Source organism: Bombina bombina, chromosome 2 (genome assembly GCF_027579735.1).
Source record: "Bombina bombina isolate aBomBom1 chromosome 2, aBomBom1.pri, whole genome shotgun sequence".
Classification (NCBI taxonomy): Eukaryota; Metazoa; Chordata; class Amphibia; order Anura; family Bombinatoridae; genus Bombina; species Bombina bombina.
Genome location: NC_069500.1, coordinates 1123649982 through 1123670855, shown reverse-complemented (window position 1 = coordinate 1123670855; position 20874 = coordinate 1123649982). Strand labels below are relative to the sequence as shown.

At 37.7% G+C, this 20874-nt stretch overlaps 1 protein-coding gene across 9 annotated transcripts in view; it reads right to left on the bottom strand.

Annotated features, from left to right (window-relative positions):
* RAPGEF2 (Rap guanine nucleotide exchange factor 2) overlaps positions 1-20874 on the bottom strand; it is a 652959-nt gene that overhangs the window by 424462 nt on the left and 207623 nt on the right. For all 9 annotated transcript variants that reach the window (XM_053703785.1, XM_053703786.1, XM_053703787.1 and 6 more), the window contains exon 2: positions 4606-4676. In XM_053703785.1, the coding sequence (XP_053559760.1) occupies positions 4606-4676 (71 nt within the window). The remainder of the gene's footprint in view (positions 1-4605; positions 4677-20874) is intronic.

Sequence of the window (20874 nt, the reverse complement as noted above, 5' to 3'; positions counted from 1 at the left end):
GTTTCCCAGGAGAACTGGTGCGAAAGCCTATGCGATAACCTTGGGAAAAAATATTGAAAACCCAGAGATCCTGAACTGATCAAGACCAGGCCTTCTGAAACTGACTCAATCTGCCCCCTACCAGAAGATCTTCTAAACAGAAGTCTGTCGCTTCATGCAGATTTCTGATTGGAATTGGGCTTTTTGGCATGTTTGTTCTGAGACCAAGAAGATCCTGGCTTCCAGGAAGGCTTGCATGATTCAGACTTCTGGTTGTATGGAAAATTTGGATCTTTAAAAGAGCAAAACAATTTGTTTGCACTTCCCCTTATACTTTTTGTCCTGAGGCAGAAAAGCCCCTTTTCCCCCAGTGACAGTTCTGATAATAGAATCCAATTTTGATCCAAAAAGCATTGTCACCTCAAAAGGGACTGATAATAGCCTATTTTTAGACACCATATCAGCTGACCATTATTTAAGCCATAAAGCTCTCCTTAAATAAAACAGCAATGGACATATTCTTGGCATCAATTTTAAGGATTTCAAAGACTGCGTCACAACTGAAATCATTAGCCATCTTAAGGACTTAAATACAGTTGCGAATATCCTCAGAAGATTGATCAGAAACCATTGGAGAAATAATATTCATACTAGAAGGAAGGCCACACAGGTGATTGCTTCTGCAGGTCTAAGCTGAAGAGCTGATTGGGAAATTAATTTCCTAAGCAAGGACTTAGATTTGCGGTCCATTGGATCCCTAAATGAAGTACTATTCTCCATAGGAATAGTAGTGCGGTCTTGCTCAGTAAACCTTAGGGACTACTTCCCAAGCTGTTAAATTATTTTCTTAAAGAGGATACATTCTTTTGAACCTTTTAGAAGGTGCCTAAGAAATGCTTGGTTTCTTCCATTCTTTGGCTATATATTCTGTAACCAAGCCTGGTGCTTTAAAGTCCTTAGGCAATTTGGGCGGAGCTTTAAAGACCTGATTCAACTTATTTACAGGCTTGGAATCCACTGGATTCGCTTCTCATAGCTCTAAGGTATTCAAAAACTCCTGAAGCAGGAAGCGGATATGGTCGACTTTAAATCTAAATGTGGAATCTGTCTCTGGCTCATTTCTTGGTTCAGGGTTCTCAGAGTAGATTTCACCATCAGAACCCTTTAGAAAGAGACTCAGCCAAGTCAGAGCTTTTTAAGCTAGGTGGTAACTGAGCCTGGGGTATGGGACCCTGTGTATTACAGGTGGTGTAAGGTAAATCTCCTGATTTTCCCTTCCGCTTACTTTGTTTAGGGATAGCCGCTAAAAACTCTGTCATAGTCTTTTGAAGACTTGTTTTAAACTCTGGAGAAAAGACAGTGGAATCCCCTTGAACCACATAAATAGGCATGGGCACTAAAGTCTGTCAGGTGTCATACTGACAGGATTATGGGTTACGAACTAGAGATGTGGGACTATTAGCAAACAACTGGTGAATTTGGTCCACTGGAACAGTTTTGCATAATAAACAGGGATACTGGACTGCAGTATGTTCCCTATTGGTCTCTCCCAATGGGTCAGTCATATTAGATGGGGGTACAGGCATGACTCCAAAATAATAAGCACAACAGAGTAAATGGAAAAAAAGATATATTCCAGAATTTTAAATAGCAAGTGTATTTACCCAAAATACAAGACACAGCCTACATGTACACCTCAGAAACCCAGAAGTCAGAAAACACCTAAATGGTTTACCTTCAGAAAAAAATCACCTAATTACCCCTCAGCAGCAAATATGTAGTAACTATAAAAGGAGAGTACTAGGGATAGTTCCTGGGCTGTGTTTAGTGTCTGAGTCACTTACCTGGACTGCAGCACCCCTCCACTGTATCTTACCAGCTTGCTGTGGCCTTTCTCCCTTACAGAATGCTGATCCAGTAGAGAGCCTATCCATTGCAAGTAAATATACTGTATTGGATATACCTGTAACCCATCAGGTGGCGGCTAAGAGATGGGGTCCCCACAACAACTGAGAGCAATTATGGCAGGAAAACATGCCATAACTGAGGTATTCCTTTACCCCTGTTTCACTCATAATCTTGGAGAAATTATCCTAAAGTCTTCCCTGAGCAAAGATGAAAGAGGGGTACTGGGTCTCAAGTCAAGTCTGAGCTCCCAATAACTAAAGTAGATAGAAAATAATAAAATCTTGCTTGCAGAGCATCTCTCCAACCTCTCTCGGAGGCCAAGAACAAACTGAGTGGAAGAGTAGGTGGGAGAGATTAAAAGCTTTTGTGAGGGTTCTTGACCTCCTTCTGGTGGCAACTATGGACTCTTAAGAAGGAAAAATGCTTCTTTATCTTAGTTTTTTATATGAAATAGTGGGTTTTGTTATTTGACACCACATTAAAATGGGTCGAGCTTGCAGGAAAATCAGATCTCAATATTTTATTACTTTTTGTACACTCACATGCTTCTTTATATTATCTCTGTCCGTAAACCAAAGCCCAATACATAGAGAGAACAATTCAATTTAAAATTAACATTTTATTACTTCTCACTCGTAACCCCCACTGTGAATGTAATTTATTCTGCTAGCTATGTTTACATAGCTTTTCAATAGCAAACTTTAATTATAGGTAGGGATACCACAGGCAAAATATGTTTTTAAATGCCAAAATAAAGATAAAAGGGTCAATAGGAAAAACTATTTGATACACTTCAGGGGTAAAATTGATTTTAGGGAACAAATTAAGGGGGGGGGGGGGTGTAGGGTACACTGTGCCTTTAATAAAGTGCTCAAAGTTAAAACAATTAAAATCTGCAAATAAAAGTAACAAAAGGAAGAAATTATAACCAGCTTATGAGCAGAAGATTGTGCCAGGTAATGAAAAAAAATGGAACCTGCCAAATTACTCATACAGCCCACACAGTGCCTTTAATTGCAGTCACTGATTATATATAATTTTGTGTCCTAGCACAACTCCATTCTTTTCTTTCCAGTTTAATTACTGAAAAACACATCAATATAAGAACGTTGTTCCAGATTAGAATGTGTGCATATGTATTCATTATTATTTTGTATTCAATCATTTTAAAACTAACAGTTTTGTGTAAAACAAAAAACAACAAACATGGTGCAGTACCTAAACTAACTATAGCATTAGAAACATAACCTGTAAATTCATGTAAATATTATAGTTACCTTAAAGGGACAGTCTAGGCCAAAATAAACTTTCATGATTCAGATAGAGCATGTAATTTTAAACAATTTTCCAATTTACTTTTATCACCAATTTTGCTTTGTTCTCTTGGTATTCTTAGTTGAAAGCTTAACCTAGGAGGTTCATATGCTAATTTCTTAGACCTTGAATGCCACCTCTTTTCAGAATGTATTTTAACAGTTTTTCACCACTAGAGGGTGTTAGTTCATGTATTTCATATAGATAACACTGTGCTCGAGCACGTGAGGTTATCTGGGAGCAGGCACTGATTGACTAAACTGCAAGTCTGTTAAAAGAACTGAAATAAAGGGGCAGTTTGCAGAGGCTTAGATACAAGATAATCACAGAGGTTAAAAGTATATTAATATAACTGTGTTGGTTATGCAAAACTGGGGAATGGGTAATAAAGGGATTATCTATCTTTTAAAACAATAACAATTCTGGTGTAGACTGTCCCTTTAAACAAATCATTTGAACCATTATAAACAAAATCTGTGGTAAAGAAAATTGTTGGTCTCTGGACATTCCTATGTTATGTTTATCCTAGTTACTAATTAAAGTAAGAACATATTTAACAAAAACTTACTGGAGGGTTTACAACATGCAAGGCTGTGAATATATTCAGGTAAGCAGCTAATAAGTTAATGTCAAAGATCCAACAAGAAACCCTTTTAAATAGTCTGATCTTGCTTTATGTGGTGTATGTAGAATGTGTGCATGTGTATAGCAGTGCTTGACAAACTCGGGCACCAAACCAATAGTTGCCCCCATTAATTCCCGCCAAATGCATCTAAAATGTATCCAATTGTGACTGGGAACTGTAAGTCCCAGAATATCACAAGGCCAAAGAGGGAAAACTATCTGGGACCCTCTGATATCACTCATCTACTCATAATACAGACGGCTTCTCTGTGCCAAATACTTATTTTGTGTTCATTTTGTGCCTCTATTCCATCCACAGCCAGTTTTACATCAATCCCCCCTTTTGCTATTTAGAAAATTTTAAATTATATATACATATTTTATTTAAAGAACAAAATATTAATGCATGACATAATCCTTTAAAGGATTATAATAATCATAATGCAATGGTAAAATGCTTTAATATCCAAGAGCATTTTACTATTACATGTTTAACCCGCAAAAAGTGGTTAAATACATAGTTAAAGTATGTAACCGAGCAACAATACACTTATGCTCCTGAGCTATACACAGCTGGTGAGACAATCCGGAATGGCGCATTTCCATAGCTGCCATTCACTGGCCCATGTTTAGTTCAGGGGAAGAAGTATAAAAACATATAAAGGCACACAGCCCATTACAGCTACTAGGATAAATATCACAGTGGAGACATTTCCAAATCAGTCAGCCTGATCCTCATTTTGTCTACTAAAGTCACCAGATTTAGTGACTATGACTTACCTCAGCTGGTGTTCCCTAAGGTTAGAGAGGGCTTCCATTCCATGCAAGTAGGAATAAACAATCTCAAGATCCTGTCAAGAAATAAATAAAACAAAGATCAATATCACATGAATAATAATAATCATCATCAATAATAATAATAATTAAAACCATGCAAACTCTATTTAGACTATCCGTATATCAATGACTGTAAATTAGTTTAAACTTCTGAACCATAGCAAATAAATCAGTTTACCAGGCACATCAGGTTATTCTACTATTAACACAGTCTTCATATTCAATTTCATATGAAATGCAAGAGATTGACAAGGAATCAAGGCTCCAACATTGTTAAGATCTTTTGCATACATCCTTTCATAAAATAATATCTTGTACCAAACAAAAAAAATCCCAAGCATCAGCATCACACACAATATTGTTGTGGTTATTATTATTTATTTGTATAGCGCTGCAAAATTCTATAGCACTTGGTACAGATATAGCGGTATACAATGACAAGGATTTGTAAAAAAAAAAGACACAAAAGCATAACAGACTAAACAAAACTAGCACAGCAGGATAGCCCTGATCTGAAGAGCTTACAGTCTACAGATCTGCCACAACTTCTATTTAGTAGAGTCACAGGGAAGGGCAACCGAGTGCTGAAGCCTGCAGAGTAAAATACGCTTAGCATCACTCATTACAGAGATCCAATCTACCTCTAGAAGCAACAACAGCGCAAGAACTTTGCATCGGGAGCTTTATGAAATAGGTTTCATCGCCAAGCAGCTGTACACAACTCTCAAATCAACATGCACAATGCCAAGCGTCAGATGGAGAGATGTACAGTAAATCACGCCACCTCTGGAATAGTGGGAACATGTTTTCTGGAATAGTGGAAACGTTCTCTGAAGTGATTAATCAAATTTCAATATCTGGCAGCTTGATGGCAGAATCTGGGTGTGGCAGATGTCATGAGAACGCTTACTACTAGAATACATGGTGCCTAATCTAAAGTTTGGTAGAGGGGGCATAATGGCCTAGGTCAGTGTTTTTCAACCAGTGTGCCGTGGCACACTAGTGTGCCGTGAGAGATCCTCCGGTGTGCCGCGGCAGACTGACAACAGTGCGGGGGTGTCCCTCTTTCAAATTTTGAAATATTGGGAGGTATGTGACAGGCTCATCAGGCATCATTTACAACCATGACATTGACATTCATTCACAGACAATTATTACGATTGTTTGTGAATGAATGTCAATATGTCTTGTATAGTTTGTAGGAGTAATGGCATGACAGCACAGTAGTGTGTGTGTGTGTGTGTGTGTATATATATATATATATATATATATATATCCTGTATTAGGCTACAATGTGTGATTTTGTAAAATTTTGGTATGGTGGTGTGCCACAGGATTTTTTAATGTAAAAAAAGTGTGCCACGGCAAAAAAAAGGTTGCAAATCACTGGCCTAGGTTATTCAGGGTTTGGCTAGGCCCCTTAGTTCCAATGAAAAAGAATCTTAATTCTACTATATATATATATATATATATATATATATATATATATACACACACACACACACACACATATATATACATACATACTTTTAGACAATTGGATACTTCCAGCTTTGTGGGAATAGTTTGGGAAATGCCTTTCCTGCTTCATGATGACTGTCCCTGTGCAAAAAGCAAGGTGCTTGACGAGAGTTTGGTGAGGAGGACTACAAGTGACCCGCACAGAACCCTGACTTCAACCACACTAAACACCTTTAGGATGAATTGGAAAACAGATTGTGAGCCACAACTTCTTGTCCGACATCCGTTCCTGAGCTGACAAATGGTGTTTTGGCTGAATGGGCACAAATTCCCACAGACACAATACAAAATGTTGTGGAAAGCCTTCCCAGAAGAGTGGGAGCTCTTATATCTGCAAAGAAGGGTTCAACCCCAAATTTATGCCCATACTATATATATGTCAATATAACATACACTAAACCGAGCTAAAGACATCCTTCAATACATCTCAGGGAAAACATAATTACATAATGCAACATACTGAGTAAACTTGATTCCCAAAAATGCAAGGCTGAAAAAGTGTAAAATCAATTTTCCCCATTTATTATGTTTGTGTCTGAACCCTTCATCAAGATGTAACCTCCCAAGTTGTAGCACATGATTGTAATATATTATACTGAAGCATTTGGTTGTGATTCCCTAACTTTCTTTCCCTACAGCTCTACAACTGTGCATTCTTTCCCTACAGCTCAGAGACTAGTGTAAGCGCTTGAGATCATTAGAGACCTAAATAAAATACGCAAAGAAAAAAAAACAATAAAAGAAATAAAGAGAAAAACAGGTCTTATTCAGCTATAATAAATAATCAAAGTGTGAAAAAGTAATGAGTTAAGGTAAATAGCACGTAATTAAAATATACTGCACTTTCTTCTTTAGAAAAAAACAAATGCAATAGTAAATATGGCCACAGGACCCATGCACAGCCTCCGCAAGACCCATGCACAGCCTCCGCAAGACCCATGCACAGCCTCCGCAAGACCCATGCACAGCCTCCGCAAGACCCATACACAGCCTCCGCAAGACCCATACACAGCCTCCGCAAGACCCATACACAGCCTCCGCAAGACCCATACACAGCCTCCGCAAGACCCATACACAGCCTCCGCAAGACCCATACACAGCCTCCGCAAGACCCATACACAGCCTCCGCAAGACCCATACACAGCCTCCGCAAGACCCATACACAGCCTCCGCAAGACCCATACACAGCCTCCGCAAGACCCATACACAGCCTCCGCAAGACCCATACACAGCCTCCGCAAGACCCATACACAGCCTCCGCAAGACCCATACACAGCCTCCGCAAGACCCATACACAGCCTCCGCAAGACCCATACACAGCCTCCGCAAGACCCATACACAGCCTCCGCAAGACCCATACACAGCCTCCACAAGACCCATACACAGCCTCCACAAGACCCATACACAGCCTCCACAAGACCCATACACAGCCTCCACAAGACCCATACACAGCCTCCACAAGACCCATACACAGCCTCCACAAGACCCATACACAGCCTCCACAAGACCCATACACAGCCTCCACAAGACCCATACACAGCCTCCACAAGACCCATACACAGCCTCCACAAGACCCATACACAGCCTCCACAAGACCCATACACAGCCTCCACTCACCACATTCTCCCAGAGCTCCGTATCAGCTGTGCAGTGTGATTACTCTGCTCTAACTGTCCTTCCAAATAGACATTATCATGGACCATAACCTATCATGGTACTAAATCGGTACAGCATCCACCCTGAATATTTATTATAGCTGGTTACAATCTTGTGCAGGATAAGATCCGTTTTCCCCTTTTTTCTTTCTGTGTGAATATGAAAAATAAACCATAACAAATATTCTGTTAAAACTTATTTCTCCTCCAAATTAAGTGTTTTAATCAAAACAAATGTTATAATTTTAAAGAAAGTTTACTTACCAGCACTGAAGCAAAACAAAATAAAAAATGAATGAAGGTGGTTCCATGTTTTAAAACAGTTATGGCCAACTCTCTAACATGGGATGCAGATAATGGTAGATATGGTTCCAAGGTATTCTCTGTATACTAAGCCTCCAGTGGGCTTTTTGAGGTTTGGTCACCCCCAAAGGACATATTTTTAGTTCCACTTATTTCTGGGGCCACAGAATTTATGATATACTGCTCATGGTTATTTCTGTATCTCCCAATGGCCACAAAAACTAGTTCAGAGGGCCACATGTAGCCCTCGGACAAACAGTTGGCCATTCCTTATTTAAAATAATGAAAACTCATTGGTTAAAGGTTATTTTGTAAGTGGAGTGTTTTGAGCTAAATTTAATATTCTATAAATTTATACTTTTTGAATCTAACACAGTTTCTAAAGGGTAATCCCATATCAAAATAAATATTCCATCCAATAACTTTTTTTTTTAAACAAATATTTCACTTTTTTTTCTTTTTTTTTTCTCTAAGTAAGTCAAGACTGTGTGGTGTCGTCAAATCCTACATTATTATTCAATTAATGGAGAGATTTATTACAAACACGAAAACTAAATCTCCAGTCATGCCAGTAAAAAAAGACAAAAAGGGTAAAACAATTCATGACGCATCCTCAGAGGGACCCCCAGAGATAAGCAAAATTTCTAAAATGAATCCAGATACAAAAGGAATGTTTAACCAGTTAGCAGAACTATTACTACCTCAGTTTGACTCAATGAAAAATGAATCAGGAAATACATAATAATAATTGAACTCACACTATCAAGTCACTACAAGCTAAAGTTGATGACTTGGAAGATAGGTCCCGTCGGAATAATGTAAAAGTAGTAGGACTACCAGAGAATGGAGTCTTTGTTGACTTAATGACATTTGCAGCAGTCACACTACCACAGTTAGTTAGGATTCAGATACAGGGAAACAATATCCAGGTAGAGAGGGCGCATAGGGTAGGGCCTAGCAGAAATGATTCTGAGGGGAGTGGTCGACGTAGAATGGTCATGACCAAATACGTAAGCTTCCAAGACAAAATAAATATAATGCGACACTACAAGAAGAACAACCCACTAATTATAAATATATGCAGGCTCTAGTTTTATTCTTATATCTGTATATAAGCAGAGGATTGTTGTCATATTTGTTGGGCTTGTTCCCTTTTTACCTCTTTTTTTTCCCTTCCCTCTCTCTCTCACCCTGCCTCGTTCCCCCGGGGCCCGCTCGGACCCCCTACAGGTATAGTTAAGGGAACTTGGAAACAATAAGCACAAATTTAAAATTAATTTCATGGAATGTGGCTGGTATTACCTCCCCGATTAAAAGAAAAAACATTTTAAAATTACTTAAAAAGCAAAATGTGAATATAATTTTTTTACAGGAACTCCACTTAAAAGATACGGAAATCCTTAAACTTAAAACAAATTGGATAGAGGAGATCATAGCAACACCATGTAAAGAGTGGACTTATGGAGTAGTAATACTCTAACAAAAAAACTACATATAATATAGTCAAAAAAAGATTTAGACCCAGCTGGACGCTATATAATTATACAGGTAGAAATCACGAAAAAGATCTGGTCTTTGTGTAATATATATGGCCCAAATAATTTAGATTATGATTTTTGGCAACATTTTAAAATTAAGCTGGTACCATAAGCAGAGCAAAATTTAATTGTGGCCGGTGACTTTAACATAACAATGTATCCAGATATAGATAGATTTCAACAGAAACACTTACGTAAATACTATAAGGACTCAAGATTATTGGTGGAGCTCTGTAAAGCATTAAAACTTAAAGATGTATGGCGCTTACAAAACCCGGACAGCCGGAATTTCACATGCGAATCTAAAACACATAGAAATTTTTCTCGAATATATATGTGACTGTCTTTAATAGAAGATAAACTTCTGACTATGGAAGTAGCAGCAAATATTGGTGATATTTTATCAGATCATGCTATTCTTAGCTTGCAGATTAAAGTAAACACTCATAATGGGAAAAGTACAAATACATTTAGCTATACTAGCTTTATGAGTAACAATGTTCGGTTCCGTAGTTGGCTAATAGAAAGATGGCGTGACTATTATAGATTAAATCACACGTATTTGCATAAGATTGAGACCTTCTGGGAGGCAGGCAAAGCAGTTTTAAGAGGGGAAATCAAAGCATATATGATTAAAATAAAAAATAAAGCTAAAGCGTGGGAACCACTGATTGCAAACCAACTTCAAAATATGTATAGAAGGTATCTAAATAATCCTAACTTTATCTTGGGATAAGTATATGCAGGACAAATCGGAAAAGGAAATGTTTTTAAATAAAAAGTGGGCATTCAAGGATTTGAAATCTAGAGCAAACTTACAGGGACACCAAGGGATATCTGATAAAAATCTAGTAAAGATTATGAAGTTTAGGAAAAAAAGAATATAATCTCTTTAATTAAGGAAGGTAATAATATATATAAGAAACCTGCAGAAATCAGAGAGGTTTTTTTCCAATATTACCAGAGATTATACACAGGAGAAACTATTAACAAAATAAAAAAAGAAAATTTCTGGAAAAATTTTAATCTACCGAAAGTAGATAGGGAAAGCATGGAACAAATTAACCAAGAAATCAGTGTAGAGGAAATAAAGTCTAATAAAGCGCCGGGACCAGATAGTTTCTCATCCGAATTTTACAAAATCTTGAAAGAAGAGATAGCGGAAATTTTAGTAAAATTGTTTTATTTCTATTACACCCAAAATATTATGCATGCACCTTTTTTTGCAGATTCAGTTATCTCTCATACACATAAGATTGATAAGGAAACCACAGATATGGGATCATATAGGCCTATCTCACTTCTAAACCTTGACTATAAGATATTAATGTGTATAGTAGCAGAAAGACTGAAAAAACTTATAGGGGAACTAATACACGAAGATCAGACAGGTTTCATGCCTGGAAGAAATCCTGTACGTAATATGAGAAGAGTATTATTAAAATTAGATTACTATCATAACAAAAGACGTAATATAGATAAACATAGTAAGGAAGATTTAGCGACGATAACAATAAACACAGAAAAAGTGTTCAATTCCATTATTTGGGATCATATGTTTACAGCAATGGCAAAATTGTTTTTTTTTCGGGAAATTTGATTAATTTTATTAAACTATGATAAACCTAGATCACAGCTCTCAGTCAACAGGGAATTGTCACAGTACATCACGTTACAAAAAGGAACTCGCCAGGGATGCCCCCTCTCCCCTTTACTTTTTAATTTTGCTTTAGAACCTTTAGCCGTTTACCTTAGAAAATAAATTACTAAAATAAATCTGGGAAAACATAACCTCGTTGTATCTATCACTCTATGCAGATGATATTTTATTTTTGAATAATACAGATATTAATATCCCGAAATGTTTAGAGATTATTGTAGATTGTAGTAGTTTTACAGGATACAAAGTTAATTATAAAAAAATAAAAAAAAGCTTCAATAAACATCCATTTCAAGAAGTGAACCAGATTAAGTATTTAGGAATTAAACTGAGTAATAACCCTTAGGAATGGTACAACCTTAATTACTCTGATTTCTTTAAAAACTTGTCAAATGAATTGAGTAGATGGAATATATCTTTTCTATCTTTATCTGCAAATATTATGCTGATTAAATCTACAATTTTTCCACAAATTTTGTTTCTCCTTCAACATTTACCCATATTCATATCAAAACAAGATATTGGCAAATATAATAGGGCGTGTGTTTTTTCTGTGGGGCAAAAAGAAATCACAGCTTTCAAAAGAGAGATTCTGAACTTAGAAAATATGGTGGATTCTCACTTCCAAACTTAAGACATTATAATTGGATAGCTATGATTAAATACGGCATAGATTGGCTAACAGAGGCAGAGTACATCACATATTATAATCTAGAATCGGATTTAATCCCCCCATTCAGTTTAAAGGCAGTTCTTCATTATCCACATCGCAAATTACCTAGCAATATAAGTCAAATGATGACCTTCTCAAATATTATCTTAGCTTGGCAAAGTACTGTAAGATATAAGGTTATGATTTTTGCGCATCACGTTATCTGCCATTTATAGGAGTCCCAGATTTTACGCCAGGTCTATATAATGCAGTCTTTAGAGAGTGGTATAAAAAGGGGTTAAAATATTTTTCACAAATGATAAAACCTGATAACCGGTCTCTATTTATCTATGAGGAGCTATCAATGAAATATCTACTTCCCTCAAAAAATAATTTGCGTATTTACAAGCAAGGAGTTATCTCATGCAAGTGTCTCAATGGAGAGGCCTTGAGTGGGAATTACAGGAGATAGATGCAGGAATTAAAATTTACATAGCAGGTATGAGATCAATTGCATATTGGTATAAAGTGTTATATATAAACTTCGGACAGAAACATGTAAATAAAATCAGGAAAAGTATAGGGAGCTATTTTTCAGATATCCAAACTCAAGATATATTAAAGAGTATACATTTATCTGAGACTGCAACAGTAATAACTAGTTGGAGGGAGGCACAATTGAAGCTATTAAATAATTATTATCTTATCCCAGATAGAATTAATAAATGGGCTAAAAATAATAAACAATGCAGGTGCTTCAAATGCAAAGCAGAGAAGGCTGACATTCTACATTGCCTGTGGTGGTACACAAAAATTAGACAGTATTGGGGGAACAGGGATAGGCAAGGTGTCCGTACACGGTAACTGGTGTCCATGACTAGCCCTTGCAGTGTCCGCCACAACCTTAGTATATCTTTTCTTTCTGATTAAAAAAAAATATGTAGTGTGAATAAAGTTAGTGGCTTTTCTAAAAACTGCTAGCAATATTGTGTGATAAGTTATGGAATAAATAAAGCCTGAGTGAAATACTGGATGTATATCTGCATCTGTATAATAACACCCAGCTCTATACAAAGACACAATAGTGACACTGGCACATGCGTATAGCCAGGCAAGGGCTGGTTATAGGGTCAGTGGTATCTGCATCAGTATAATAACACCCAGCGCTATATAATGACACAGTAGTGACACTGGCACATGGGTATAGCCAGAGGAGGGCTGGTTATAGGATCAGTGGTATCTGCCTCAGTATAATAACACCAAGCACTTTACAAAGACACAGTAGTGACACTGGTTCATGGGTATAGCCAGAAGAGGGCTGGTTATAGGATCAGTGGTATCTGCATCAGTATAACATCCAGCACTATACAAAGACACAATAGTGACACTAGCTCATGGGTATAGCCATAGGAGGGCTAGTTATAGGATCAGTGGTATCTGCATCAGTATAATAACAGCAAGCACTTTAAAATAATGTTTTTCATTTCAAATGTATCTTGGTGTCCTTCACTAAGGTCTGTACTTTGGAAAATGTCCACCACAGCCTTTGTCTGTGCCTATCCCTGGGGGGGAAATAAACTGATGGTTGAATAAAACTCTCCAATACGCAATTGAACTCACCACGAAGCATATATTCTTTACGTTTGATGACCAGGTATCAATTGGGGATCGAATTCTAATAAATATGGCAATTTTGGCGGCGCAGAATTTAATATTTAAGAAATGGAAGTCTCCCGAGGTTCCTACTATATCTGAATTTGTAAATAATATGAAACTTCAAATGTTAGTCGAATTGCAGGACAAAAAATTACTAGACGAAAAATACCTTAGAGCGTACTTGTCTAAGTGGCTAAAAGTAATAGTAACTTGGCCTCTGACAAATCAGATTCAATTTATTTCCCCATTACAGCATTCTTGATTATGATTGTAGAAGGTGCGCTTCCCAGACAATGGATGAGTGAAAGATAATATCTCATTGAGATATTCGGATGGTGGTCTGGGTGGTCCCCCGGGGGTGAGGGGCGGTGGGAGGGGAGGAACTGAAGAAAAGGAAAATATTTTTTTTTTCTTCTCTCTTTTTCTTTTCGCATTTCTTTGTTTTTCTATTTGTTTTGTCTTATTTGTCTGTGATATATAGCATGTCAAATATAATGCCAGGGTAAGCCCGTGCATTGATTTTAATGACTCCCAGTGCCGGCGCTTAAATAAGGCAATCTAGCAGCTGACTGTCATTTTGGAAGTCACGCACACTAGTTTGCAGGGAGGCAGCAATGCATTATTTATTTGCAATTTTGCATGATGGTGCGGTGGTCATGGTCAGGAGTGCGCTGGGCATGATGTGTGTGGGCAGTGGGCACTTAGCATCGGTCTATACTGGGCTCAGGGCTGCTGGGCACTGTGGGCGGGCGGTCCGCATCATGGCGGTGACATCACTCACATTTGCGCTACTGCTGCCTGCTAGTGTGTAGTGTCAGTCAGTGACAGTGAGTGACGTCATGAAAAACTCAAGCGGCGGGACAGGGCTGAAGGGAGAGCACTGGAGCTGCTGCTGACTGTTGTGCTGTGAAGAATGATGAGAGGGAAACGCACGTGAGGAGATGCTGGCGCCCTGTGACTCCTCAGACTCATCTCACTCTGAAACTACATGATGATTTGATGAGGCTTAGTGAGGGTCGGGACTGGAGCCAGTGCCACGCCGCATGAGGGATGCCCATCTGCCACAGAATGGACAGAGAGAGAGACCGCCCGGCGCAGCAGTGAGAGAGGTAGGTAAGGTGGCACATCATGTTTGTTTGGTGACATATATGACTTTATTTACAAGCAGTCCAAATATCAAAACAAGACATTCCTGAATCAAACTCTGGTAAAGTAGGGTAGCCTGGGTAGGGGGAGGAGGGGGTCTTATAAGGGAGCCTGCTAGGCTGCTTGTGGGCTTTATGCTGCATACTGCTCCCTACTGTTCTAACAGCATTGACATGATTTGGGGGATCTGGTCAGGAAGGATCCAGCTGGGGCGGTGAAGATTTATGAGAACACATTGTGTTATAGGAGCCCTGTTTAGAGACCCACAGAACAAGAACATATTGCAGACTGTATACACAGCAGATACTAGTAGCACATACAGAGTGCTTAGACCCTAGTTAGCAGTAAGGATGCCCAGTGCTTATCATGTGTGTTATCCTCTATTAACATTTTCAGCAGTCACAATACAGGCAACAATCAATTCACACCAGCAGTAAAACAAATACATTGTACTATAAAGTCGCAGCAGGAGGCAATGTCAGAAGAAGCAGGAAGGGATAATTTACTTGTACCCTAAAATTTACTCCATTCTCTTCTTGGTATCCTTTGTTGAAAGTAGGTAGACTCAGGAGTGTGGGCATTTTTTTCTTGTTTTCCTCCTCTAAAAACTAGGTGCGTCTTATGGTCAGGTGCGTCTTATGGAGCAAAAAATACAGTATATATATATATATATATATATATATATATATATATATATTATAAATAACTTTAGATTAGTCTAACATATGGTAAAATTAACCAAATGTATGCTTTTATGTTTTTCAAAGACATTTGTACTCCTGGTATGTCAAAATATAAAAAATAAAAAAATATTCCATCCAATAGTAATTCAATATCCATCACTAGGAAAATACTTTTTTTTTTGTTTTTTGTTTTTTTAAATAGACACCAAGCAGCACTAAACACTGCAGATCCGTGGGATGGAACGTCTGGCTTTAAGTAAAATAAAATGAAACTTTTTTTTTTCTTTTTTTATTAGTGCAACAAGGACATAATGATCCTGCAGCAAAACACCAAGGGAGACATTATATGCTCTAAGTCATTCTAAACTGCAGGTTACAAGGTCAACAGCTCCCCTATGTCAAATACTGCTCGCTGCAGAGAGATGAATGCATGCAAGGGACTTGGTCTATCATAAGTTCCTTAAAGGATAATCACGTCAGAGGACAGCGTGTGTGAAACGGTTACTATTTTCAGGAGTTTTAAAGGAAGTCCAAAACTTAAACTATAATTGTTTGCCTTTTCCATCTATTTAAATTTAACCTACACAAGTGGCAATTTTATTATTATTATTATTATTATTATTATTATTATTATTATATCTCCCTACAACTGTACACTTTTGATAGTAAATAGTTGATACCAACAACACATCAAGTAGTCTTCAAAGTCTATCATAAGTCTATAATACACATAAATTCGCTTAATAGCTCTCTGGCAGCCAAAGGGTTAAGGAAGCCTCCATGTACAGATTAGAGATATAGATCAGATGTGGTTACTGTCCTGGATCACTTCGCTATAGTAACACATCATTTCTAGGTTGCTAGGGGCAACCCTGGCATGATCATGCAAGAACCCTGCAGTACAATATGACTCTGTTAGACTCATTGAGCCATGCAACCAGAATGGGAAAAACGGAAACTGTGAAATCTAAATTTCTCTCCACTAACCCCAAAACCTTGTACATAACATGAATAAAATGCCTGCAGCTATGCCAGCTAGCAGTGTGATGCCCGCCATGTGACTGGCAATAGAGGAAACCAAGCACATGCTGGATAGGGTAGCTCTTAGAGCTAGTGAAAAGGCTTCAAACCAATACATATAGTGTCATTTTACATGTTCCTTGTGTCCCACATTCTATATTAAAGGGACAGTATACACCAATTTTCATATAACTGCATGTAATAGACACTACTATAAAAGAAAAATATGCACAGATACTGATTTATGTGAACTTGGCACCCCATGTTTAAAAAAACTGAATACAAATATACCATTTGTTTGTGTTGCATTTCTGCTGATTTGTGCCGCAAAAACGAACGTTTGTGCCAGTTTGGTTTAGGAGATATTATGCATTATATTTGCTGAAACTCTGCCCACTTTGCACCCCATGTTATTCAATTTTAAAAACAAATATACCATTTGTTTGTGCTGCGTTTTTTGCTGATTTGTGCCGCAAAAACTAACGTTTGTGCCGGTTTGGTTTAGGAGATATTGTGCATTATATTTGCGGAAACTACGCCCACTTTGCACCCATATTACTAAATTTAAAAAACAAAACACCATTTGTTTTTGCTGAATTGTACTACAAAAAGAAACATTTTGATTTGGTTTAGAAGATACTGCATATTATATCTTATCAATCCCTACTGACTTTACACTTTATGTTATTAAATGTGTTACATACAACTATATTCATTTGTTCCCTGTTTGTGCCGATTTGGTGGATATTGAACATAATATTTTAGTTAATCTGTGTAGTTTTGTCTACCGAGATATTACACATATGTTAGGACATGTATCCTCAATCTGCACCCAGTAATTAATTGTAAATAAAAATACACTATTGTGCTGGATAGAGACAATTTCTGGAAGTTTTTTAGGGGAAATATAGAAAACCAGTGATTAACATTGCACCAGAAAGTTTAATGTAAGGGGGTTAACATTGCACCTGACAGGTTAATGTGGCATTAGCAGGGACAGATTTCTAATGAGGCAGAGTAGGTATGTGCCTAAAGTCGCCCTCAATAGAGGGGCGCCGTGCCCGTGCCTAATTCAAGGCGGGTGTTACCATGTTAATCCCTTAATGCCCAGGACCGGATTTACATTTTGGGCGCCCGTAGGCACAGAGTGGACTATACAGAGCACATCCTCCTTTTCCATGACCGGCGGCTTACGTGGGGGCAGAAAAGGACCTCGGTGAAGTCTGCCCATTGAAACGCCTGTCTAGCATAGCCAAATGTTTCATTGGACAGCCTACGGCGGGGTCCTTCCCTGCCTCCACGGAAGCCGCCAGATACAGAATACGAGGATACGCTCTGTATAGTCCGCTCTGTGCCTATGGGCGCCCAAAATGTAAATCCGGTCCTGGGCATTAAGGGATTAACATGGTAACATACCGGTTTATACGGCATACATGGGGTTATTGAAGCATAATGGATGTGAAGGAGCCCAAACCATAGCTTAAGTAATGTAACTGCAAAGTGAAAAAGTAGAAACTCACTACTTACAGTATTTGAAAAAGGAAGTTTTCAATTAAATTGCAATATAGCCCTCTTTAATCCCATAAGGCCTAATAAACCTCCTTGAGCCAATTTAACCTCTTTGTTGCCATGTTAATCGCCTGTAGCGTCATGTTAACCACAGACAGCCCAATATTAACTTGCTTAGAGTTAACAAGCACTAAAAAGCACTCTTGCACATTTTCTTATATAAGTCCCTTCTTTTTTAGTTGCTTTTTTAAAAAAAAAACATTTAGGTGGAGATTACATCCCTGGGGACGTGAAAAAACCCTGTCTCGCCAGTTTTCTAAGCAGCGCAGCAGTGTGTATACGCAGCACAAGAGTCTAGTTTCAGCATAACTAGACTGTTGCGCTGCCTAGAAAACTGGTGAGACAGGGTTTTTTTCCCCAGGGATGTAATCTCCCCCATATGTTTTTAATTATTTTTTTCTGGTGTGTAAGTCACATCTGTTCTTTTGTGTACCCCAAAGTTTTATAATTCTAATGGTACTTACGAACATTTTTGTTGTTATAATACTTTTGAATCAAAGAGTACATTTACACATAAATAACTTACTACCTGATATTTTGTTATTTCCAGATCTTTTTGGGTATGTATATAAGTACCAACATTTGAAGAACATTCAAAATTAGGGAATGAGAACAAATTCTACCAGAAACATTGGCATTTCAGCATGGTTGTCAGATTAAAGAGCATTACTCATAATTGTGAATCTTTGTACATCAAACACAAAAAAAGGAAGTCAGACAGAGAAGAATTTCTGGAGACAACATAACTGTTCAAAGAACCATGGAACATAATGGAAAAAAATCAACGACGAAAAAGTTTACATTAACAATTTCGTATTCTGTTAACACTGTGTTAGTGAGACATTGGGGATGTATCTTGATTTTTGCAGATGCTGACGTAAGGGATTCACACAGGTCATCATATTTTTCCCAGTCAGCTGACTTTCTTCTACAATTGGCCACAAAATAATGCGCAATATCTCCTAAACCAAACTGACACAAACTTTAGTTTTTGCGGCACAAATCAGCACAAACAAATGGCATATTTGTTTTTAAAATGGAATAACATGGGGTGCAAAGTGGGCGGAGTTTCATACAAAAAATAATGCGCTATATCTCTCAAACCAAACCAGCACAAACGTTTGTTTTTGCAGCACAAATCAGCACAAACGCAGCGCAAACAAATGGTATATTTTTATTCAGTTGTTACAAACATGGGGTGCCAACTTCACACAGGTCAGATACTGATATAAAAATCCAGTATAAAACTGTTTAAAAACTTACTTAGATGCTCCCAGTTTAGCTCTGTTTAGAAGGTTACTTGAACACCCACTGCAAGTGGGAAATATCAGACACTCCCCTCTCCCCCTTCCTTTGCATATGAAAAGACCCTTTACACAAACAGAAGCAAGCTGGAGTAGGTATACGTTGGTATTCTCCTACAACTTTGGGGCTTGGTTAGGAGTCTGAAAATCAGAGCAATATTATTTAAAAATAAGCAAAATTATCCATTAAAAAAAAAAAAAAAACTTTATGGGCTATAAAAATAGATCATCTACAAAACATTTATGCAAAGAAAAAACAAGTGTATAGCAACAACACTTAACATATACATTCTCATTAATAGATCTCATTTGCATAGTGCCAACATTTAAAAAAAAAAAAATTCCAGGGACACATTGCAGCAGAGCAAGCAGGTTACCAGAGTATTGACAAACTACTGTTCAAATGCTCCGCCCACTCAGTTCTACAATAAAAACACACTCATTTGATAGTAGTAGTATAATTTAGATTTATCCATAGCTTATTATACAGATTACAGCACCAAGCTCTTACACCCAATTCCAGCCTCTGAAACAGATTCTGTGCATATGGTTATTGTTACAACACTGCATCAAAATAACATAAGAAAGAGAGAAAGAAAGAGAGAAAGAGAAAGAGAGAAAGAAAAAGAGAGAAAAAGAGAGAGAAAAAGAGAGAAAAAAAGAGAGAAAAAGAGAGAGAGAAAAAGATGGAAAAAGAGAGAGAGAGAAAAAGAGAGAGAAAAAGAGAGAGAAAAAAAGAGAGAGAAAAAAAGAGAGAAAAAGAGAGAGAGAAAAAGAGAGAGAGAAAAAGAGAGAGAGAAAAAGAGAGAGAGAAAAAGAGAGAGAGAAAAAGAGAGAGAGAAAAAGAGAGAGAAAGAGAGAGAGAGAGAGAGAGAGAGAGAGAGAAAGAGAAAGAGAGATCCAGACTATTTGGGTGTCTACTTGAGCATCCACTGAGGAAAGCTCCTGCGTGAGCTGAAATATTTGGCAACAGGCCAATTCATATTTTTGTCTAATAAAAGGCTGATTTTGTGCCACTTACCTGTGTAGACCTGCTGTATATTCTGGGGATTCCAGCCAGCTCTGGGATATAGTCTGGATCTCTGTATCAGTGTTTAGCAGTGCTCCAGGGAGTTGTATATGTTGGAGTGTGCCATTTATACTGGACTTGAGATATATATATATATATACACACACACACACACACATATATATATACATACATACATACATACATATACAGTATCTCACAAAAGTGAGTACACCCCTCACATTTTTGTAAATAATTTATTATATCTTTTCATGTGACAACACTGAAATGACACTTTGCTACAATGTAAAGTAGTGAGTGTACAGCCTGTGTAACAGTGTACATTTGTTGTCCCCTCAAAATAACAACACACAGTCATTAATGTCTAAACCATTGGCAACAAAAGTGAGTACACCCCTAAGTGGAAATGTCGAAATCGGGCCCAATTAGTCATATTCCCTCCCCGTTGTCAAGTGACTCGTTAGTGTTACAAGGT